The sequence below is a fragment of the Hippocampus bargibanti genome, linkage group LG07 (assembly GCF_051943395.1).
Source record: "Hippocampus bargibanti isolate YZ-2025 linkage group LG07, ASM5194339v1, whole genome shotgun sequence".
Taxonomy (NCBI): Eukaryota; Metazoa; Chordata; class Actinopteri; order Syngnathiformes; family Syngnathidae; genus Hippocampus; species Hippocampus bargibanti.
Window position 1 is genome coordinate 6,556,140 of NC_142740.1, and position 24,707 is coordinate 6,580,846.

The following is a 24,707-nucleotide window of genomic DNA, read 5'->3' on the forward strand; positions in this document are numbered from 1 at the left end:
TTTTACAAATTGAGAAGATCGCCATTTTAGAAAATCGCCATTTTTGAAAATAAAAAAAATGTGAGAAAATTGTATTTTTTTTAATTTGGAAAATTGCAATTTTCGAAAATTTTTACCAATTGTGGAGATCGCCATTTTATAAAATGTAAAAGAAATACAAAATCGCCATTTTAGAAAATCGCCATTTCTGAAAATAAAAAATGTGAGAAAATTGTCTTTTTTTATCTTGAAAATTGTTATTTTAGAAAATGTTTACAAATTGGGAAGATTGCCATTTTATAAAATGTAAAAGAAATACAAAATCGCCATTTCTGAAATAAAAAAAACAATTGAGAAAAATGCCATTTTTTTAATTTAAAAGTTGCTATTTTGGAAAAGTTTTACAAATTTTGAAGATTGCCATTTTAGAAAATGTAAAAGAAATACAAAATCGCCATTTTGGAAAAAAAAAAGTGAGAAAATTGCCATTTTTTTAATTTGGAAAATTGCAACTTTAGAATTTTTTTTACATATTGAGAAGATTGCCATTTTAGAAAATGTAAAAGAAATAGAAAATCCCCATTTCTGAAAATAAAAAATGTGAGAAAATTGCCATTTTTTTTCTTTGGGAAATTGCAATTTTAGAAAATTTTTACAAATTGAGAAGATCGCCATTTTTGAAAATAAAAAAAATGTGAGAAAATTGTATTTTTTTATCTTGAAAATTGTTATTTTAGAAAATGTTTACAAATTGTGAAGATTGCCATTTTAGAAAATGTAAAAGAAATAGAAAATCACCATTTCTGAAAATAATAAATGTGAGAAAATTGCCATTTTTTTTCTTTGGAAAATTGCAATTTTAGAAAATTTTTACAAATTGAGAAGATCGCCATTTTAGAAAATCGCCATTTTTGAAAATAAAAAAAATGTGAGAAAATTGTATTTTTTTTATCTTGAAAATTGTTATTTTAGAAAATGTTTACAAATTGTGAAGATTGCCATTTTAGAAAATGTAAAAGAAATAGAAAATCACCATTTCTGAAAATAATAAATGTGAGAAAATTGCCTTTTTTTAATTTGGAAAATTGCAATTTTCGAAAATTTTTACCAATTGTGGAGATCGCCATTTTATAAAATGTAAAAGAAATACAAAATCGCCATTTTAGAAAATCGCCATTTCTGAAAATAAAAAATGTGAGAAAATTGTCTTTTTTTATCTTGAAAATTGTTATTTTAGAAAATGTTTACAAATTGGGAAGATTGCCATTTTATAAAATGTAAAAGAAATACAAAATCGCCATTTCTGAAATTAAAAAAAAATGTGAGATTTTTTTTGTTTAGAAAATTGCAATTTTAGAAAATTTTGACAAATTGTGAAGATTGCCATTTTAGGAAATGTAATGAAAATACAAAATCGCCATTTTTGAAAATAAAAAACAATTGAGAAACATTTTAGAAAATCGCCATTTTTTAAAATAAAAAAATGTGAGAAAATTGCCTTTTTTTTAATTTGGAAAATTGCAATTTTAGAAAATTTTTACCAATTGAGGAGATCACCATTTTAGAAAATCGCCATTTTTGAAAATAAAAAAAGTGAGAAAATGTGTCTTTTTTTGGGGGAGGGAAATCGCCATTTTTAGATTTTTTTTTTTACAAATTGAGAAGATCGCCATTTTGCATCTGATTTTTAAATGAGATGGACATTTTAAAATCGATTTTTTTTTTAAACTACAGAAAATCGCCATTTTAGATATGATTTTTAATAAAGATGGACATTTTGAAATATAAAAATTTTAAAACTTGAGAAAATCGCCATTTTAGAAAATTTTTAATTTAAAAAAATTGCCACTTTATTTTGTTTAATTGAGAAGATCACTCTTTTGGGGAAAAAATAAAATAAAATTGCCATTTTAGAATGTGTTTTTAAATTGAGAAAATCGCTATTTTAGAAAATTTTTAAACCTTAGAAAATCACCATATTAGATATTTTTTTAATTGAGAAGATCGCCATTTTAGAATTTTTGGAATATTGAGAAAATCGCCATTTTAGAATTTTGCCATTTTAGATAATGTAAAAGAAATACAAAATCGTCATTTTAGAAAATAAGAAAAAAAATTGAAAATCACCATTTTAGAATGTTTTAAAAATTGAGAAAATCACCATTTTACATTTTTCAAAAATATTTTTAATGGAGATCACCATTTTAGAAAATAAAAACAAAATAGAAAATCACAATGTTTGATTTCTTTAATTGAGAAAATCTCAATTTTAGACATTGTAAAAAGTTAGAAAATCACAATGTTTGATTTCTTTAATTGAGAAAATCTCAATTTTAGACATTGTAAAAAGTTAGAAAATCACCAATTTATATTTAATTATTTAATTTTAAACATTTGAGAGAATTGCCTTTTTAGAAATTTTTCAAAATTTTGAGAAAATCACCATTTCTGACAATTAAGAACAATACAAAATCGACATTATAGAAAATATAAAAAATGAGAAAAATCACAATTTTATATTTTTTTTTTTAAATTGAGACAATCACCATTCAAAAATATTTTTAATTGAGATCACCATTTTAGAAAATCAAAACAAAATAGAAAATCACCATTTTAGATATTTTTTTTAATTGAGAAAATCGCCATTTTAGAATGTTTTAAAAAATTAAAAAAAATACCATTTTAGATTTTTTTTCATTGAGAAGATTGCCATTTTAGAAAATGTAAAAGAAATACAAAATGGCAATTTTATAAAAAAATACACATTTGAAAATCGCTATTTTTGATTATTTTTTTTTTAATTTTGAGAAAATCACCATTTTAAATTTTTCAAAAATATTTTTATTTGAGATCAAATTTTAGTCAATAAAAAATCGATTTTTTTTTAAATTGAGAAAATCACAATTTTAGAATGTTTTTAAATATTACAAAATCACCATTTTAGATTTTTTTAATTGAGAAGATTTATAACATGTAAAAGAAATACTAAATCGCCATTTTAGAAAGTAAAAAATTTTTAGAAAATCACCATTTTAGATTTTTCAAAAATACTTTTATTGGAGATCACCATTTTAGAAAATAAAAACAAAATAGAAAATCAAAATTTTTGATTTTTTTTTAATTGAGAAAATTGTCATTTTTGAACATTGTAAAAAGTCAGAAAATCGCCATTTTATAAAATTTTGAACATTTGAGAAAATTGCCATTTTAGAAAATTTTCAACATTTGAGAAAGTCGCCATTTCAGACATTTAAGAACAATACAAAATCGCCATTTTAGACTTTTTTTTTAAATATTAGAAAATGACCATTTTAGATTTTTTTTCATTGAGAAGATTGCCATTTTAGAAAATGTAAAAGAAATACAAAATCGCCATTTTAGAAAGTAAAAAAAATATAGAAAATCGCCATTTTATAAAATTTTAAACATTTGAGAAAATTGCCATTTTAGAAATTTTTCAAAATTTGAGAAAGTCGCCATTTAAGACATTTAAGAACAATACAAAATCGCCATTTTAGAAAGTAAAAAAAAAGAGAAAATTGGCATTTTAGATTTTTATTAATTGAAAAAAAACACAATTTTAGATTTTTCAAAAATTGTTAATTGAGATCACCTTTTTAGAAAATAAAACAAAATAAAAAAAACCTCGTTTAGGATTTTTTTAAATGCAAAAAGTGCATTGCAAAAAGTTAGAAAATCACCATTTTATAAATTTTTTACATTTTTCAAAATCTGAGAAAATCACCATTTTAGATAATAAAAAAAGAGAAAATCGCCATTTTAGACTTTTTTTAAATTGAGAAGATTGCCATTTTAGAAAATGTAAAAGTAATACAAAATCGCCATTTTAGAAAGTAAAAAAAATTAGAAAATCGCCATTTTATAAAATTTTAAACATGAGAAAATTGCCATTTTAGAAATTTTTCAAAATTTGAGAAAGTCGCCATTTAAGACATTTAAGAACAATACAAAATCGCCATTTTAGAAAGTAAAAAAAAAGAGAAAATTGGCATTTTAGATTTTTATTAATTGAAAAAAAACACCATTTTAGATTTTTCAAAAATTGTTAATTGAGATCACCTTTTTAGAAAATAAAACAAAATAAAAAAAAACCTCATTTAGGATTTTTTTAAATGGAGAACATTGCAAAAAGTTAGAAAATCACCATTTTATAATTTTTTTACATTTTTCAAAATCTGAGAAAATCACCATTTTAGATAATAAAAAAAAGAGAAAATCGCCATTTTAGACTTTTCAAAAATACTTTTAATGGAGATCACAATTTTAGAAAATAAAAACAAAATAGAAAATCAAAATTTTTGATTTTTTTTAAATGAGAAAATTGTCATTTTAGAACATTGTAAAGAGTCAGAAAATCGCCATTTTATAAAATTTTTAACATTTGAGAAAATTGCCATTTTAGAAATTTTTCAACATTTGAGAAAGTCGCCATTTTAGACATTTAAGAACAATACAAAATCGCCATTTTAGACTCTTTTTTTAAATATTAGAAAATGACCATTTTAGATTTTTTTTCATTGAGAAGATTGCCATTTTAGAAAATGTAAAAGAAATACAAAATCGCCATTTTAGAAAGTAAAAAAAATATAGAAAATCGCCATTTTAGAAAGTAAAAAAAAAGAGAAAATTGGCATTTTAGATTTTTATTAATTGAAAAAAAACACCATTTTAGATTTTTCAAAAATTGTTAATTGAGATCACCTTTTTAGAAAATAAAACAAAATAAAAAAACCTCATTTAGGATTTTTTTAAATGCAAAAAGTGCATTGCAAAAAGTTAGAAAATCACCATTTTATAAATTTTTTACATTTTTCAAAATCTGAGAAAATCACCATTTTAGATAATAAAAAAAAGAGAAAATCGCCATTTTAGACTTTTTTTAAATTGAGAAGATTGCCATTTTAGAAAATGTAAAAGAAATACAAAATCGCCATTTTAGAAAGTAAAAAAAAGACAGAAAATTGGCATTTTAGAATTTTTTAAAAATTTAGAAAATCACCATTTTAGATTTTTCAAAAATACTTTTAATGGAGATCACCATTTTAGAAAATAAAAATAAAATACAAAATCAAATTTTTTTTTTATTGAGAAAATTGTCATTTCAGAACATTGTAAAAAGTCAGAAAATCGCCATTTTATAAAATTTTAAACATTTGAGAAAATTGCCATTTTAGAAATTTTTCAAAATTTGAGAAAGTCGCCATTTTAGACATTTAAGAACAATACAAAATCGCCATTTTAGACTTTTTTTAAATTGAGAAGATTGCCATTTTAGAAAATGTAAAAGAAATACAAAATTGCCATTTTAGAAAGTAAAAAAAAAAATTGAAAATCGGCATTTTAGATTTTTTTCAAAAAATGAGAAAATCACCATTTTAGATTTAAAAAATATTTTTAATTGAGATGGCCATTTTACAAAATAAAACAAAATTAAAAAAAATATCATTTAGCATTTATTCTTTTTAAATTGTGAATATCGCCATTCTAGAACATTGCAAAAAGTTAGAAAATTCCCTTTTTATAAAATTTTAAACATTTCAGAAAATTGCCATTTTAAATTTTTCAAAATCTGAGAAAATCGCCATTTTAGATAATAAAATAAAATAAAATGAAATTTTAGAAAATTAAAAACAATTTGAATATCACCATTTTAGGAAATTGGGGGTCCCATTCAATCAATGACTCATTTTCTAATTTGCTTTTCCCAATTGAGCCTTTAGATGGCAGCACTTAGCACACCTAACTAACAGCACTGCTGCCCAATGTCAAATTGATCACGGGCCGCATTTGGCCCACGGGCCGCATTTTGGACATGTGTAATTAGATATTGCCGCTTCTGGTTTTCAAACGTATTTGTTTTCACCTCAGACGGCAGCTCATTATGGAAAACGGAATTCGTAGTACTCATCGAGCGCTGATCATCACACATATGTACGTATACGTGGTCCTTTGACGTCAACTATTTGTTTTGTAATGTGGACGAATGACGTCATTGGGGGTGGGGAGGGGGACAATGAAAGTGGGTGATACCATAGGTCAGCTCCTGTTTTGCCCCTTCAGTTACGTAACGCCAAAAGACTTTGGAAAAACGTCAGCGTTTGGTGCTCGGGAACGTCCGTCACAGGGGACAGTGTTTGAAAAGTGAATAATAATAATGATAATAATAATAATTACATTTAATTTCTAAGCGCCTTTCAAAACACTCAAAGTCACATTACAGTCATAGGATAAAGTTTTTCTATGGGTGAGCAGCGGCAGCCACACGCACACTCACTCAACCTGGAAGTAACTCAAGCTAGCTAGCGAGCTAAAAGATAGCTAATAGATAGTTAGCCAGACAGCTAAATAGATAGCCAGCCACCTAATAGAAAGCTAGCGAGAGACCCAGCCAGATAGCCAGTTAGCTAATGGATAGCTCGCTAGCATATGAGCAAAATTGATAACAAAACACTTTGACTTGAATGGGGGTGGGCTGCTCGGATGAATGAGCCCCCTTTGTTTCAAGCGACCCCCCCTCATTCATTGAGTTCTCCGGCATTTTTTTTTTCTCAAAATTTTCTGTGGGTGAGCAGCGGCAGTCAGACGCGCCAGCGTTCACGCAACCCAAAATTAATAGAAAGTTAGATAGCTAGCTAATAGATAGCTAGCTGGATAGGTAGCTAATAGATAGCTAGCTGGCTAGAAAGGTAGCCAGGTAGATCGCAGATAGCAAATTGAGAACAAATACATAGCTAGAAAGCTAGCTAGCTATCTAACAGATAGCTAATAGATAGCAAATGGATAGACAGCCAGGTCGCCAGCTAGATAGCTAATAGATAGCCAGCCAGACAGTTAGCTAACTAGCTAAATAGCCAGTTACATAACTAGCCAGATAGCTAATAGATAGCAAAGGGATGTTGTTCTTTGAGAGCCGGATTCACGCGGGTGTGCATTCCCGTTAAGGGTGTGGTTTCTTTCTTTTTTGTCACCCTCTCTTATATGTCATTGACCCCCCACCCCCCTCAGCGCCCCTTTTGAGACCGTAATAAAGCCACCCGAAAGTAACTCAAATAGATAGCTAGCTAGCTAGCTAATAGATAGCTAGCTGGATAGATAGCTATCCAGCTAGATAGCAAATAGATTGCAAATAGATAACAAATACATAGCTAGAAAGTTAGCTAGCTAGCTAATACATAGCTATCTGGATAGATAGCTAGCCAGCTAGATAGCAAATATATAACAACAAGAGGAAAGTAAAGGAAGAAATAAAAAAAAAAACTAAATACAGGAGCTGGTGGAAAGGCAGCCACTCTTGCGGCGCCATCTTGAAGTCAAAAGAATTTAAAAAAGCCGACTCGTAGCGTCACGAAATCTTTATAAATAAAGTCTTGCTTTATTTTCACCGTCACGACATTTTCAACATCATCCAATCACTGATACAAAATATGGTGGGTGGGGTCTCGCGATTCACACCAAACATTTCCCATAAAATACGTTTGGAACAAAAAAAAGGAACCAAAATCATTTCTGGAAAAAAAAAAAAAAAAAAAAAAAAACTACGATGTACAATTGCGAGAAATAGCTTCGTACGACAATTGCCCCTCCCCCGCCGCCAATAACTTTATTGTATAAAAGTCGTCATTTGTAATCTTTTTTTTTTAGAATCGTAAAGCAAACAAACATTTGTGCTAGGACAAAGCATTTCAAGACAACAAGTCGTTTGACACGCTGTAAAAATACAGAAAAAAACGCCGCCGGGTAGGTTTTTTTGAAAAAAAGGTTGCACGTTAGAAACCCTCGAGCAACGGGAAATCGTTTTTTTTGGAATGCTTAAAAAAAAAATAGCTTACATTCAAGAGAACTGCTACCGGTAGAGCACATGCAGACGACTTATTCCCGATGTCGTCACTGGTAGCACGTTAGCATGCTAGCCCACCCAAAAAATAAATATAAATAAAATTTAAAAAATGGTACTCACGAGGAAGACGTACAGTTTTTGGAGAACCTCTTATACATTTTTATTAAGACCTACGAAAGCGGATTTTTCCATTGTAAAAATAGAACAATAAAAATAGCACTCCATAAATAAATACACTTTTTTGAATGACTTTTTGTTGTACAGTCAAACCTGGGTTTTCGACCATAATCCATTCCAGAAAACCGATTTGGTCAAAAAAAATCAAAGCATTTCCCAATGTAATCAATGTCTTTTTTTTTTTTTTTTTTTAATTGTGATTGAACAATAGATTTACGGAGATCACAGCCTAACACGTCTTGCTTTTTAACTCATTCACTGCAAGGATGATATGCAAAAATATGTCCATGCCAGTGCCAGGGTTTTTGTCAGTGTCACTCAAATTGCAGGACCCACAGAGTATTGAGTTTTAGGATGACATAAATATTCAATACAGCGTTAGAAACCTTAAACGCTCTTTTTTTCATCAGAAAAAAAGAGTTAATTCATAAGTGATCTGGGTCTGGAGTTATCTGAGCTTGAAATGGGGGCGGCTGTACAAAAGGCATTGCCAGAGGTCTGACCGGCGCTTTATGCCGATAAAGCCCCTTCCCGCAAGAAAAACCAGAACCCACACAAATTCGGGGAATGGCTCTCTACGTCATATTTTCAATTCCCGAATAAATTCGGGAATGGCAGTGAATGAGTTAATAAAAAAAAATATTTATTCAACAAGACTAACAATGTTCCATTGTTCTTTTTGTCCTTGGGTGCTTTGAAAGGCGCTTGTAAAGTAAATGTATTCTTATTATATTATTATTAATATGTTAGTATTATTTGTTAATAAAATTGGATTGGATTTGCCTTTATTAGTCTCGCAGTGGAGAAATTTACATTTCACAGCAGCAAAGTTACAAAAATAACTATATATATATATATATATATATATATATATATATATATATATATATATAATAACAGCAAAATAATAATAATAATAATAATAATAATAATAATAATAATAATAATCCTCATCATCATCATCATAATTATGATTCTTATTACTATTATTATCAATATTATTACTATTGTCATGATCTGGTTGGCGACCAACGGGTGGCGCTGTCGGCCCCGCCTGCACCTGCACAGGTGCTGTTCGTCCCGAGCCTTGGCGGACTGCCACGTTCGGATTGGCGACCACCGGGTAGCGCTGTCAGCCTGCCTGCTGCCTCGCAGGTGCTGGTCGTTACAATCAGTGACACTTAAAAGGACTCCCGGCACGACCATCCGGTGTCGGGTCATTTTTGAATGCATTGTGCATTGTATGCTGTGCATGCGTTTGTTTCATCTTAGCAGACTTTTACTCTTGGTCTTTTTTTTTGATACTTTGTATCTTTCTGTTTTAAAGATTTTGATATTTAAGATTCTGTTCCTGTTGACTTTATTTTAATACAATTTCTCAAATACAACCTGCTCCTCCCTCCTGCCTGCTTTTTGGGATTCACATCTGCCATCACCAACCGTGACAACTATTATTATTATTAATAATTATTTGTTATTAATAATAATAACAATATCAATGAAAAGGTTTCTTCAGCCGTCATCTGTACTTCTTTGAAGGTGTCGGACGTTTCGCTTCTTATCCAAGAAACTTTGTCAGCAAATTAAAGTCATACTGGTAGTTTAGTCCGGCACCGCCTAGTCTGAACAGTAGGGATATATATATATATATATATATATATATATATATATATATATATATATATATATATATATATATATATATATATATATATATATATATATATATATATATATATATATATAAAGTCTCGTTATATCGATATCGGTTATATCGATAGTACCGCTTATTACGATACTATTTCTATGCACGCAAGGAGAAAATTACATGCACGCAGGGTCGGATATATCGATAGTCCCGGTTATATCGATATTTTTCGGACTCCCGAGAATATCGATATAACGAGACTTTACTGTGTATATATATATATATATATATATATATATATATATATATATATATATATATATATATATATATATATATATTATTCGTAATAGTATCGTAATATATTATATATTATTATTATAAAAATTATTATTATTATTATTATTAATGCGTCCAGCACAATGAAACGTGACAGGAAGTGACATATAAGGAAGTAGAAGGGAGTCGAGTGGTTCAGTCAGGTGCGCTGAGTTTGGTCCAGAACCGAATTTTGGTTGTAAATAAACCCTGGCATAAAAAACGTGAAATGTTTTATCAAAAACCAAATTAGACGAGAACCGAGACGTTCGAAAACCAAGATTTGACTGTAAATTCTAATAAGATCGAGTCTCACGATACAGAAGCTCGATACAGAAGACCGCCCATCGATCGGAATCAACGATCGGAATCATCGATCGGAATGAACGATCGGAATCAACGATCGGAATCAACGATCGGATGGAACGAGGACTCGGCCACCTGGGGCCGGCTACAGCATGCAAAGTTGAAAATGCCGCGAGAGGACACAAATCATTTTTTTTATTGCTACCTTTTGACACGGAAGAATCTGGAAGAAGTCAAGCATTGCAGGCAAACAAACAGCAACGGGACTGCCATGCAGCAGTGGCTTCATGCACATTTCCGCCCAGCTCGCCACACCTGCCGCCCCTGACCTCGAAAATAAAATGACGTTCACTCCAACCCTGTGCCAGTTGAGGTTTTTGACAACCAACGGCCACACGACAATGATTAAAGGCCATGCCTCGTAGCATAATGACACATTTGGCTGCACCGACTTTCAAAATACAGATAACATCCGACTTACGAACGGCGCAACTTACGACCACCCGTACTTACGACCACGACCGCCAGACCCTTTTTATTAAATTCTATGCCTGGCAACGAAATGCGCGAGCAGGCCGGCAACGCGTATGACAATTTTGGCCAGCCAGCATGTCACATACTCGCACAGCAATCGACCGTGTGATGTCACCGGAGGGGCGAGTGTCCACCGACGCCGACCAGAGCCGAGGTAGGTGGGCTTCGGCTCTCGGGCGCGACCCGGCCAGGACATTTAGCACCGAGTCTCTATTCAACATTTTGAATGGATTTCAACTTACGACCATTTTGACTTACGACCGTTTGGTCGGAACGGAACCGGGTCGTAAGTCGGATGTTAGCTGTATATCCCATCAGCCATTGGCCTACGGAAAAAGGAGCAGTTAACCTCATTTGGAGCGCTCGATGACGCTAAGGTATGATCACCCTGCTCAAACAAAAAAAAAGGGCTGGGATCATGTGGTTAAAGGAATATGCTAGCACGAAAACTAGCGCGCTACACCATGAGCTGTTTTTGAGGCTTACATCCATTTGAGAGCTTCGGCTGAAATCCTACAAGCGTCCTTGGCGGTTGACGACAGGGTATCCTGAATCCTGGTCTCAGGGTCAAATCTGATCCACGCTGCGCACCCCGCGACACCTCTGCTTCTCTCGGCCTTCATTTAAAAAAAATATACTTTCCACCGTAACCCTGGAGACGATGTCCATCACACTCGCTCCGTGGGGACGGACGGCAGGTACCTGGCGGCGCTAGCCGAGCCGGTCGTTTTGGCCGCGCAGGGGCTAGCGGTCTTGACGCCACCGTAAGCGGTCGCCGTAGGGACCGAGCTCAACCTGGTGCGTACGCTGCCCTGGCTCGGGCGCGACTCCGCGGCGCGCCGCTGCTGGAGCGATGGCGAAAGGCGGCCATTTTGCTGCCGCCGTTCCAGGAAGTAGGTCAGCATCTGACCTTTGCCCTTGACACTGACTTGACCCCGGCATATGAAGTGGTAGCGGTTTGCGATGACGCGGTAGACGTCTTCGGTTACCTGGATGAGAAAGGCAGGATTGTGCAGTTCTTCATGGTCACTTTGAAAGTTTGGATGTACAGTGATAGCTCGGTTTACAAACCCCTTGGCTTACAAACTTTTCGGTTTACGAACGTTAAATTTATGAAAATTTTACCTTGGCATATGAACTATTTTTCGCGATACACATGGAGCTGCCACAATGAGTGATGTATCGTTCGCGAACGAGCCCATTCTCCTAACAACAAAATGGCAGCCGGATGTTTTTGTTCCTCTATTCTCCGCCCCTGCATGCAGCAGTGAGGGGAGGTGTTTAAACATTAAAGAGACAGACAGACGACAGAGAGAGAGTGACAAAATAAAGGCAGAGTGTAGCCTGCAAGGTTAAAATATCCTATCACTCAGACTCCACAAATAACCAGCACAAGCCATCTGTACACTTGATGCAAAAACTGTCAACCCAGCTAAACAGAACACAATTGATGAGGAACTAGGTAAAATTATGGCAGAGAAAGCACCTACAAGGGATCATTCCTCAAGATGGTGAAAGAAATCTACATTCCTCATCAAGTGTTTCATGCTGATGAAACCGGCCACTCCATTCCATGAAGCCATCAACAACCATCACAAAGGTAAATAAAACAACTTTATTATACAGTACAGTTTATTTCCTTAATTATCATACCATAGCACATTTATTACACATAAAATAAGGTATATTTTGTGTAGGCTCAGAAAATTAGAAAGTGGAAAAATTTTATGGCGACCTGGGAACGGATTATTTTCATTTTAATGGTTTCCTATGGGAAATTATTTTTTGGGATACACACTTTTCACCGTACACGCTCTGTCTGGGAACCAATTAAGTTCGTAAGCCAAGGTATCACTGTACTTGATTTGACGGACACAGTCAAGGGGGGACAATTTGTAACCCAAGGCGACCGATCGCCCGCCATTGCAACCTTGTCACAGGAAGGACCAAAACTGGCAGTGATCCACCCTGACCCCAACCCTATTGAGTATACCCACCACCACCAACAACAACCCGGGAGGCTATTTGGGCTTCCCGCAAAGAAATTGGAGCAGAAACTCTCCCAAACGTATCGATGAGAAGGTTTCTTCAGCCGTCATCTGTACTTCTTTGAAAGTGTCGGACGTTTTCGCTTCTTATCCAAGAGGCTTCGTCAGCGAACTAAAATATTTTGCTGGTAGTTTCGGCCCTATATATATCCCTACTGTCCATACGTGGCGGTTCCAGACTCTGCTATGATTGGTAACTGCTCTCAGGTTGGGGGGAGCAGAGGACTACTCCCTGCAGTTACACTGATTACTTCTATTGTCCTGCCTGAGTATGGGGTCTATGACTGGCCTGATTGCCCCATTTGATCTGGTATGTCCTCATCAGCATAACTAAGCCTATGTTGCCGAAGAAGTCGGTTGTAGGAATGATCCAAATTGGACCTCACCCCACCATGGCGATTTCGTGAAGGGTTTTGCTGTTTTATGAAAATAGCTTCTTTTACTCCCCTTACAAACCATCTATTTTCTTTCGCAAAGATTTTAACGTCATTGTCATCAAATGAGTGGTTGCTAGCTTTTAGGTGCAAATGTACTGCCGATTGAGGCCCACTTGTATTATCCCTGCGATGTTGATAAAGTCTTTTTTTGAGAATTTGTTTAGTCTCCCCAATGTATTGCTCTTTACAATTTTCATTTTTACAATGTATTGAATAAACTTACTTTGTTTTTCATTTGAAGGATTGAATTTCTTGTTTTTTTATTTATGACAAAAGTGTCAAATGAAATGAATGCGGTTTGCAGACTACCTGTATTTTGCCTTGGACTCCGGTACTGTCCATTCGACTGGCGACGTTCACGGTGTTTCCCCAGATGTCGTACTGAGGCCTCCTGGCCCCGATGACTCCGGCCACAACTGGACCCACATTGATCCCTGAACACAAAAACCAACAATACATTTGACATTAAACCAACATGAGACCTTATCAGTTTGGAATTCGGACCGTTTTCCAAATAAAATACATGTACAGTGATACCTTGGCTTACGAACTTAATTGGTTGCGTGTACGGCGAAAAGTATGTATCCCAAAAATGAATTTCCCATAAGAAACCATTGAAATGAGAATAATCCGTTCCCACGTCCCCATGAAACATGATTTTCTACTTTCTAATTTTCTAAGCCTTAAAACTACACAAAATAGATTTTATTATATTTATATTTATTATATTTTACGTATAATAAATGTGCTATGGTATTATAATTAAATAAATAAACTGTAATATATAATAAAGATATATATAAAGATATATATATATATACAATATATATATAAAAAATATTTACCTTTGTGATGGTCGCTGATGGCTTGATGGAATGGAGTGACCGGGTTTATCAGCATTAAACACTTGATGAGGAACGTAGCCTTCTTCTTTCAGCATCTTGAGGAATGATTCGTTGTAGGTGCTTTCTCTGTGATCATTTTACCTTGTTCCTCATCAATTGTTTTCTGTTTAGCTGGGTTGATAGCTTTTTGCATCAGGTGTACAGATGGCTTGTGCGGGTTATTTGTGTAGCCTGATTGATGGGATATTTTAATCTTGCAGTCTACACTCTGCCTTTGAAGTTGAAACGAGTCCAAATATCACACTCTGACGAAAGTGGAAGTATACGGCGAAACATGTCAGGTATTTGAACACTTACAATACAAGAATCTGTTTTAAATTAGAGTCCAAATATCACTGTTTTCTATCAATTTTCTCACCCTTTCTCTGTCGTCTGCCTGTCTCTTTAATATTTAAACCACCTCCCCTCACTGCTGCGTTCTTGACCAATCACGTGGCTTTAACCGAAGACTGAGGGCGGGTAATAGAGGACAAAAACAGTCGACTGCCGTTTTCTTGTTAGAACGGGCTTGTTCGCGAACAACACATCACTCATTGTGGCGCTCCGTGTGTATCCCGAAAAATAGTTTGTATGCCAAGGTAAAATGTTCATAAATTTAACGTTCGTAAACCGAAACGTTCGTAAACCGAGGTATCACTGTAGCAGGAACCTGGACTGGATCAAACTAGAGATCCCAATTGGCACCCCACCCCTGCATGGCATCCGTGGGCCTCTGTGGATGCGTCATCAAGAACTCTTTGCTGCTAAAGAGCTTAATTACCGTCTTACCCGAGCACATCGTGTTCTTTCCTAAATTACGGTAAACATCGGAATGCACGCTGCCCTCCGTAATTACCGCCACCCTTGGATAAGATGTCTTCTTTAGGTTCTAATAAATACCCCTCGCCCCCTCCAGACTCCTAACCAATATCGAACCAACATATGAAAGCAGAGGAAGATCCAACCTTGAGCTACAATTCTTACAATTTTTGTAAAAGCCCCTTTGGCAACAAGACAGCCCCCCATCTTGTGAAAACTTCAAGATGGGGAGAATACAGACTGAGAGACCACAAAATCCCTGAAAATGATGGAGCTTTTCCTCTTTTCTTTCACGCCGTCCGCAGCTTCTCAATGGGGTTGAGGTCTGGGGACCCAGAGGCCTGTTTCTGTGGCAGCTGAACCATTTTTAACGTTTTTCCGAACGAGAGTATGCTTCTGTCTCAGACTTGCAAGGGCACACAAGGTCGATGGTGGGACTTCGTCAGGCTTTTTTTGGATTTGGAAAAACAATTGTTACCGGAATTTATCCCTCTTGTCACCACCAGATGGTTTTCGGATGGTATAACAGACATTGTGGGGACCACACATAGGTATGTGTGGTCCCCACAAGGATCTCGGTACCCACCTTATGGGTACCGAGATCTGTTCAAATACACTTGTGGTGATTTTTATGACTGAAATTAACTCCAAAGTCTTGATACTTACTGAGGAGAGTCCCATTTTTGAAAATAAACACTAAAAATGTCATCTGGACTTCCTGACGTATCCCCTCTGCATTTTCTAGTCAGTTTCAGTGAACATCAACTCACGGCGCATGAAATAGTTGTCAGAACCATTTGTACCGTTTTCCAAATGAGGGTATATTTCTGTCTCCGACTTGCAAGGGCTTAGTTAGGCTTTTTTGGATTTGGAAAAACAATTGTTGCCGGGATTTATCCCTCTTGTCACCATCAGATGGCTTTCAGACGTTATAACTGACCTTGTGGGGACCGACATCTGATCAAACTCCTACCAACTCCTGATGATTTATCTGACTGAAATCAATTCCAAAGCCTTGATACTCATTGTGGAGAGTCCCATTTTTGGAAATAAACACCAAAAATGTCACGTTACGCCCCCCCCCCCCCCCCCCCCCCCCCCGCGCGTCTTCTAAAGGCAGTTTTAGTAAACGTCAACTCACGGCGCATCAAAAAGTTGTCTGAACCATTTCTAACGTTCTCCAAACGAGAGTATACTTCTGTCTCCTACTTGCGAGGCCACACACAGTTGACGATGGGACTTTGCCAGCCTTTTTTTGGATTTGGAAAAACAATTGTTGCAGTGATTTATCCCCCTTGTCACCACCAGATGGTTTTCGGGTGGTATAAGACAACTTGTGGGGACAACACATACATTGTGGGGACCGAGATCTGCTCAAATACACTCATGGTGATTTCTCTCACTGAAATTACTACCTCCAAAGCCTTGATACTTACTGAGGAGAGTCCGACTTTTGAAAATGAACACCAAAAATGTCATTTTGACTTCCTGACGTAGCCCCTCCCAGTGTCTACTAAAGGTAGTTTCAGCAAATGTCAACTCACGGCGCATCAAAAAGTTGTCTTGTCACAATCAGATGGTTTTTGGACGGTATAATAGAACTTGTGGGGACCACACATACCTTATGGGGACCGAGATCTGATCAAATACACTCCTACCAACTCCTGGTGATTTATCTGACTGAAATCAATTCCAAAGCCTTCATACTCATTGTGGAGAGTCCCATTTTTGGAAATAAACACCCAAAATGTCACTTTTCATTTCCTGACGTAGCCCCTTGCTGCGTCTTCTAAAGGCAGTTTCAGTAAACGTCAACTCACGGCACATGAAATAGTTGTCAGAACCATTTCTACCGTTTTCCAAATCAGGGTATACTTCTATCTGCTACTTGCACGGGCACACAAGTTCGACGCTGGGACTTTGTCAACCTTTTTTTGGATTTGGAAAAACAATTGTATCCCTTTTGTCATCCTCTTCTCTTGCTTTTTCAGCAAACATCAACTCACGGCACATCAAAAAGTTGTCTTGTCACCATTAGATGGTTTTTGGACGGTATAACAGACCTTGTGGGGACCACACATGGCTTGTGGGGACCGAGATCTGATCAAATACACTCCTACCAACTCCTGGTGATTTATCTGACTGAAATCAATTCCAAAACCTTGATACTCGTGGAGAGTCCCATTTTTTTTGAAAATAAACACTAAAAATGTCATCTGGACAAAAGCTGTAATTGTTGAATACAGTGATACCTCATTTTTCGGGATGCACACGGAGCTGCCACAATGTGTGATGTGTCGTTCACGAACGAGCTCGTTCTCCGAACAAGAAAATGGCAGCTGATTGTTTTTGTCCTCTATTCCCCACCCCCAGTCTTCGGTTAAAGCCACGTGATTGGTCAAGAACGCAGCAGTGAGGTGGGGGGGGGGGGGTTGTACAGACAGAGAGAGAGTGAGGCTGTTCTCCCAAAAACAAAATGGCAGCTGATTGTTTTTGTCCCCTATTGCCCGCCCCCAGTCTTCAGTTAAAGCAGTGTGATTGGTCAAGAACGCAGCAGTGAGGGGGGGGGGGGGGGTGGGCGTTAAACATTACAGAGACAGGCAGACGATAGACAGAAAACAGTGAAATTTGGACTCGTTTCAATTTTGATAGTTCAAAGGCAGAGTGTAGACTGAAAGGTTAAAATATCCCATCAATCAGGCTCCACAAATAACCTGCACAAGCCATCTGTACACTTGATGCAAAAAGCTATCAACCCAGCTAAACAGAACACAATTGTAGCCTTCTTCTTTCACCATCTTGAGGAATGATCCCTTGTAGGTGCTTTCTCCGCGATAATTTTACTTAGTTCCTCATCAAGTGTTTAATGCTGATGAAACCGGCCCCTCCAATCCATTAAGCCAGGGGTGGCCAACCAGTCAGAGACTAAGAGCCACATTTTTTACTATGTTACTGCAAAGAGCCACATCAAGATGGCGGTGCGTGAACACGCAGCGGCTCCCCTCTCTCTTCCGTCAAATTGCCGTTTTTGTGTTTATTATGTTTGTTAAATAAGTGCCTTGCACGCTGGGTCCGATTGCACAGTAATTTCATCTGTGCTGTATGCCATGCATATGAGCATATTCGACAATAACGCTGACTTTGATAAACATGGGCATCGCCCCATCCCTCACACACACAGACCTCTGCTCAGACAGATTTATCACATTTTAAATACAAAATCAACAAATATATCGGAAATTGACTCCTAGAGTAGTAAAACCACAGGCAACAAAGAACACTGTTTTTCCACACGCAAACTCAGTTCAAGCAAGTCCACAAACAAAAATATAATAATTTACAACAGTGTGAATGTTGCTTAGTGGGACTTGTGGCATTCTTTGTCTTGGACAATGCTCATTAAATCTGGCTTGCATTCTGTTGTTGCCACTCGAAGCGATTTTTTTTACATGAGTGTCGGTCAGAACCGATCGATGCTTTGATTTCACATGTTTCAGGGTAGAAAACACAGACTCGCAGACGTACGTTGACCCAAACATTGACAGTATCTTAAGCGACATTGGGGTATTTTTCCATTGGCACGCGTTTCCAGAACTCAATGGTCCCTTCCCTTCAAGCAGGTTTCAATTGATCTTCCTCACAAAGATCGATCATCTCTAACTCAGCCGCAGCTTCCTCTGTGACTAGCGGGGCTTTCAAACAGTCGACAAGGAACGTAATCTGCGGCCTTTTCAGTTGTAGATCACGGAATCGGGTCACAAAGTTTTCGTGCAACTCTTCAACCAGTGTTGCATATCCAGCTCTTTGCTTATTCAGGGCGGTGCTGGTGACTTGCCCGCTGGCTTTTAGCAGAGTGTAAAAATGTGTTAAATCTCCTTTTTGAATATGCGCCCTGAACAGTTTCAGTTTGTTGACGAACGCAAACACACTTTGCACCAAGTCAGGCAGAACTTTTGACTTACCCTGCAGGGTAAGGTTCAGTTTGTCCAAGTGACAGAACATGTCGACCAAAAAAGCCAGATCCATAATCCACTCGTGGTCCTGGAGCACGGGATAGTCCTTGTCTTTCTCTTCCATGAACCGTTTCACGGCATCCAACAGCTCAAAAAAGCAAGAGAGTACTTTGCCTTTTGACAGCCACCTCACAGTGCAGTGCAGCGGCAGGTCAACTTGGTCCAGCTCAGCGATGAGATTCCTGAATTGTCTGTGATGAAGCGCATGAGTGCGGATGTAGTTGACGATTTCCATCACAGGCTTCATGACCTTCTCTAAATTCAATGATTTAGACACGAGTTGCTCCCTGTGGATGATGCAGTGGAAATTCCAAAACTCAGGAAACGGTTGGACAGCTTTGAACAGCCCCACAAGCCCGTTCACAGATCCGATCATGGCAGGTGCTCCATCCGTGGCTATCGCAGTCAGTTTTGGTATGGGCAGATTTGCTTTTGCAAATGCAGCCATCATTGTGTCCTTCACATCTATGCCACGGGTTCTGTCGTTTAATGGCACAATATCAGGGAGTTCTTCTTTGAGCACACAATCCTTTGTCACAGACTGTGCAAATATTGCTAACTGAGGCTTGTCTTGTATGTCACAACTTTCATCCAATGCGACGCTAAAACTAAACATGCTTAAAGGTCAGAGTGCAGCTGTGATTCAATAGCGGTGCTAATGTCTGAAATTCTACGTTCAACAGTGTGGCGGGACAGTTGGACATCTGCTACCATTTGTTTTAGTTTGTCGTTTTCAGGAGACAAGATTTCAACAGCGTCACTGAGGTACAGTAAAGTCTCGTTATATCGATATCGGATATATCGATACTATTTCTATGCACGCACGGAGAAAATTACATGCAAACAGGGTCGGATATATCGATAGTTCCGGTTATATCGATATTTTTTCGGACTCCCTTGAATATCGATATAACGAGACTTTACTGTATTTCTTAATAAACTCCCCTTCGTTGTATGACTTTTTAGCCTGTGCAATGTTCCAAGCCAGTTAGCGTGATGCAAGAGTTCCGGTCTCTGGTTGCTTTGTAAAATATCGGGAAAAAATTATCTGCTTTTTGGTCTGAGTTTTTAAAGTGACCAACTTGTGCTTGCGAAGTTCAGTCCCTTTGGGGAATTCTTGTTTGATGTTCGCGTGGAGTGAGCTGAAGTGGCGCTGAAGATTTGACGCTTTGAAATGCGCCAATGACGCCTGACAGATAAGGCAGAATTGCTTGCCTTTACGCTCAACAAAAAAAATATAAACTCTCCCACTCTGTTAAAAACGTCCTGTGTTCGTCTTCATATTTTCGTTTTGCTGTGCATTTTTCCCTGCCATTTTGAGAGCGAACTTGACACAAATGAATTGTTTACGTCGTAAACAATTTGTGTCGAGTCTCTGATTGGTTGGCCACCCGTGGTTTATGACATAAATGATTGATTTTCATCACACGCACATGCGTGTTAACGTCACGTGGTCAGCTTGATACCGTAATTTCATGACTATCAGGTGCACTTAAAAGTCTTCACGATTCTCAGGTGCCCTTAAAAGTCTTAAATTTTCTCCAAAATGTGCAGCGCGCGCTATGGTCACGAAATTACGGTACAAAGAGGATGAATGGCAGCGCCAAACTTTTTTTACGCTTGTCATGTGGACGCCCCTTACGAGTCGGCCCCTTAAGAGCCGCATGAAATCAGCCAAAGAGCCGCATGCGGCTCGGGAGCCGCGGGTAGGCCGGGCCTGCATTAAGCCATCAACGACCGTCACAAAGGTAAATAAAACAACTTTATTATTAAGTACAGTTTATTTCTTTAATTATAATACCATAGCACATTTATTATACATAAAATAAGGTATATTTTGTGTAGTTTTAAGACTTAGAAAATTAGAAAGTAGAAAATTATGTTTTATGGGACCTGGGAACGGATTATTCTCATTTTAATGGTTTCCTATGGGAATTTTTGGGATACACACTTTTCGCCTTACACACTGTCTGGGAACCAATAAAGTTCGTAAGCCAAGGTACCACTGTATTTGTTTTTTCTGCCTGTTGAGGACGTCCAGTCATTTGCAAAAGTTGGAGTCATCCAGTTTGGGGACAGGATGACCGTCCATATGACGCGGTAAGCGAACAAGGACTACTGTCGCAGGCTCCCCACAGGATACTCAGGACAATGGACCTGGTCTCCACGTGACGACTTTCCTGGACACAACGCTCTCTCTCTCTTTCTCTCGCTCGACGGGCAATTGGTGTCAAAGGCGTCAATAGGTCAATAGGTCAAAGTCTTTCCATTCGTTTGTGGGTGTGCTACACTCACCGACTCGAAGCACAAAGTCGTTGTAAGACTGATAGTTAATGGCATCCAGGACGTCGAACATCTCAATGGCAAAATCGGATACGGTGCATAAGTGTGAGGCGATGGAATTTTTGGCCTGGAAAAATAGGAAATGCAAAAAGATCGGAAAGTCAAACAGAGCCACGAAATGACGTTCTAGAGAATGGAAAAGGTACTTTGAGGCATTGTGCGCCGTCGTGATGGTTAAAGGACAACCGACACCATTTTTTGTTGCCTAACTGACATCAGAAAAACGTTTTATAGCATCTAAGATACCCAAAACACGCAGGCTGATATTTTTAGTCAAATGTAAAACACCAATAAAAATGATTTAAAGTGTCCCAAAACTACTTCAAAATGACCTCGGAAATGGCGACTTTCAGAAGGTCCCGCCCCCTTGTTCGTGACGTCACGCCAGGATACTCCAGACACAAAACAATGGCTTCAGAGAGTTCAGATTCGGAGAAGATGCTTTCTTGTTACTCATCCAGTTATGAATATGATTCAAATAGTTCTGAAGAGGAAACCATAAATGTTTGCAATCGATTAAAGAATTTATTCCATGCCATTTTGAGGCAACATTGGGGAGAAACGATCACAAAAATGGCGGCCTCCTGTGGCCACCTCCGTGACCACAGGCTGATAAATTCCTTACATGGAGCTTGGACACCTTCTTCTGGCGGCTTTTGGGTGCAACACAAGGTTTTCAGACCAATGCAATCGATTAAAGAAGTCCTTCCATATCAATTTGAGCCGTCTGGACTCCAATGTAGCTCCCAGAAAATGCACAAGATGGCGCCCAAGCTCTGTTGGAAATGCGCTGATTCGTCTGCTGGGAATTTGCGTTAACTAGTATCAAATAGTAGTCTTGGTGCAACACACAACGATTCACCATCGCGTTATTCATGTGTTTTACCTCTAATTTCACCATCAACACGGATCAACACGAAGTTTTCAGACCAAACAAAGTACCGAAAAATGCTTTTTGTCACTTTCTCTGTCAGGGGCGTTCCTGACGTGACATCTCGTCAGGCATCGTCATCAACTCGAAAACAAGACTTCCTGAATGTTCAGCGCGAGTCTTAAAAGTTAAAATATAGCTATATGCCGTGGAATCTTTGAAAATACGCTCCGTAGAAGTCATTTGAAATGATTTTACAAATTGTGGACACAACTTGTCCAGAGGTGTCGGTTGTCCTTTAAAGAGTAGATTTGAGAAGGCGTACCTCGGAGCCGCTGGTAGGAACGAGGCCCACGGCGGCCATGTACGTACTGCCGATCGTCTTGATTTTCTCAATGTCCCGGTAGCATTCTTTATCCATCAGCTGGAAACAAAGAATCGTGAATAGTGAGCGGTACGATCGTAGTTCTCCTGAAATATGCACAACAGCTCGTCAACACTACAATCCAGTGGTGGAGGGCCAGGGCCAGCAAGGCCCTCTCTGCTGGCCTAAAAAATATGGAATCACAGACTGTTGTGATTCCGATATTTTGTCCATATGGAATACAGTAAAGTCTCGTTATATCGATATTCTCGGGAGTCGGAAAAAATATCGATATAACCGGACTATCGATATATCTGATCCTGCGGCATGTAAATTTTCTCCATGCGTTCATAGAAATAGTATCGTAATAAGCAGTACTATCGATATAACCGATATCGATATAACGAGACTTTACTGTAATTCCAAATTGGATTGGATTGGATATGCCTTTATTAGTCTCACAGTGGAGAAATTTACATTTCACAGCAGCTTTCAGTGGAAAGGCAGCCACTTGCAAAAAAAAAAAAAAATTGTCTTTCAGTTTGCTTTCATTGCTTTTCTTTCCCCTGTTGTTCTGCTTCCAGATGTGCGTTTGCATATTGAAGCTTTGAACCAATCACATTTCAGACATTATTTGTGACCAGGGTCAGAAATCGACCCGGATGCCTTCACCGTCAGTCCTGCAGGCCCCGTAGCATCAAAGAAGTGTCCATCAAACGGTTGCTTTATTTAATATTTAACCAATTTGATTTCCAGTTAGCGACACTATGGCCTTCTAGCAGGCCTTATTTTCTGTCTAACGCTACCCTCTAGTGGACTTGTAGTCAATCACACACATTTTTTTATATGAATTGCAGTTCTAGCTGCAGTAAATGTTGTATCGTTATCAAATAGTTATGAAACGTTGGATTGATTCAAACATAGCACTAGTGAAGGCCTAGCTGTAAAAATGCACGGCTCACCGCTGGGTTCAAGAACAACTTTTTTTTGTTTGTTTGTTTGCAGATTGCAGTTGGCGATGCCAAGGCCTTCTTGCAGGGAAGTTATTTCGTGGCTAACGCTACCCTCTTATGGACTTGTCGTCAATCACACCACACTTTTTATATGAGTCGCAGTCCAAGCTGTAGCTGCAGTAAAGGTTGGATAGTCATAAAATAGTTAACGGTTAGATTGATTCTGACATAGCACTACTGAAGGCCTCGCTGTCAGATGCACGGCTCGCCACTGCTACATTACAATACAATACAATACAATACAATACATATCGATTTATATAGCGCTTTACAATGTGATAATTGTCCAATAACGCGAGTCATCTTGTGTGTGTGGGGGCACTGACACGACGCGACTGAAAAATAATCTTAGCGGCGGCAAAGGTGAATAAAAGGTCAAAAGCATTCACCTCGTCAAAATCGGCGATGATCTCATTGAGCAGCCTCAGACACTCTACACCCATGTTGTTTCCGTCCAACTCGATGTAGAAGTCGTTGAAGTTGGCGATGGAGGCGAAAAGGACTCCCACCTGAGCGTACGACTGGTAGTACAAATCCTGACAGACCAAAAAATCATTTGGGAATTTGACTCATTTGAAGCATCAGCTATAATTTACAGCGATCAATAAACATATTGCATCACTGTGTATAACACTGGTGTCAAAGTCAAGGCCCGGGGGCCAAATCTGGCCCGCCGCATCATTTTATTCGGCCCGCGAAAGCAAATCTAACGTGAAATTCCATGCTCATCTATTGAGCTAGCTAGTGAGCTACCTGGTGATCAGGTTAGCTAGCTAGCCCTCTTTCTATTCAGCGAGCTGGCTAATACATTCAATCATAGGTGTCAAAGTCAAGGCCAAGGGGCCAAATCTGGCCCGCCACATAGTTTTATTCGGCCCGCGAAAGCAAATCTAACTTATGAAATTCCATGCTCATCTATTGAGCTAGTGAGCTAGCTAGCGATAAAGCTACCTAGCTAGCTCTCTTTATATTCACTGAGCTGGCTAGTACATTCATTTTTTTACATACATTTTTAATGAACAAACAAAATGGATGTTAAAAAAACAATTTTGATGGACCAAATTCATTTTTGGGGGAAAAATTAAATATTAGCTC

The 24,707-nt window shown here is 37.5% G+C and overlaps 1 protein-coding gene across 5 annotated transcripts in view; it reads right to left on the reverse strand.

The window, feature by feature from the left end:
- Positions 1-9,994: 9,994 nt before the first annotated feature.
- Positions 9,995-24,707, reverse strand: part of LOC148895296 (adenylate cyclase type 1-like) — a 102,390-nt gene continuing 87,677 nt past the window's right edge. For 3 of the 5 annotated variants that reach the window (XM_089001008.1, XM_089001005.1, XM_089001004.1), the window contains exons 16-21: positions 24,002-24,148; positions 22,561-22,659; positions 21,317-21,431; positions 13,615-13,739; positions 11,523-11,809; positions 9,995-11,437 (exon numbers count right to left, since the gene is read on the reverse strand). In XM_089001008.1, the coding sequence (XP_088857134.1) occupies positions 11,278-11,437; positions 11,523-11,809; positions 13,615-13,739; positions 21,317-21,431; positions 22,561-22,659; positions 24,002-24,148 (933 nt within the window). In that variant the 3' untranslated portion in view covers positions 9,995-11,277. Of the gene's footprint in view, positions 11,810-13,614; positions 13,740-20,604; positions 21,234-21,316; positions 21,432-22,560; positions 22,660-24,001; positions 24,149-24,707 lie in introns of those variants that run through there. The other 2 variants (XM_089001006.1, XM_089001007.1) reach the window with 2 other exon arrangements.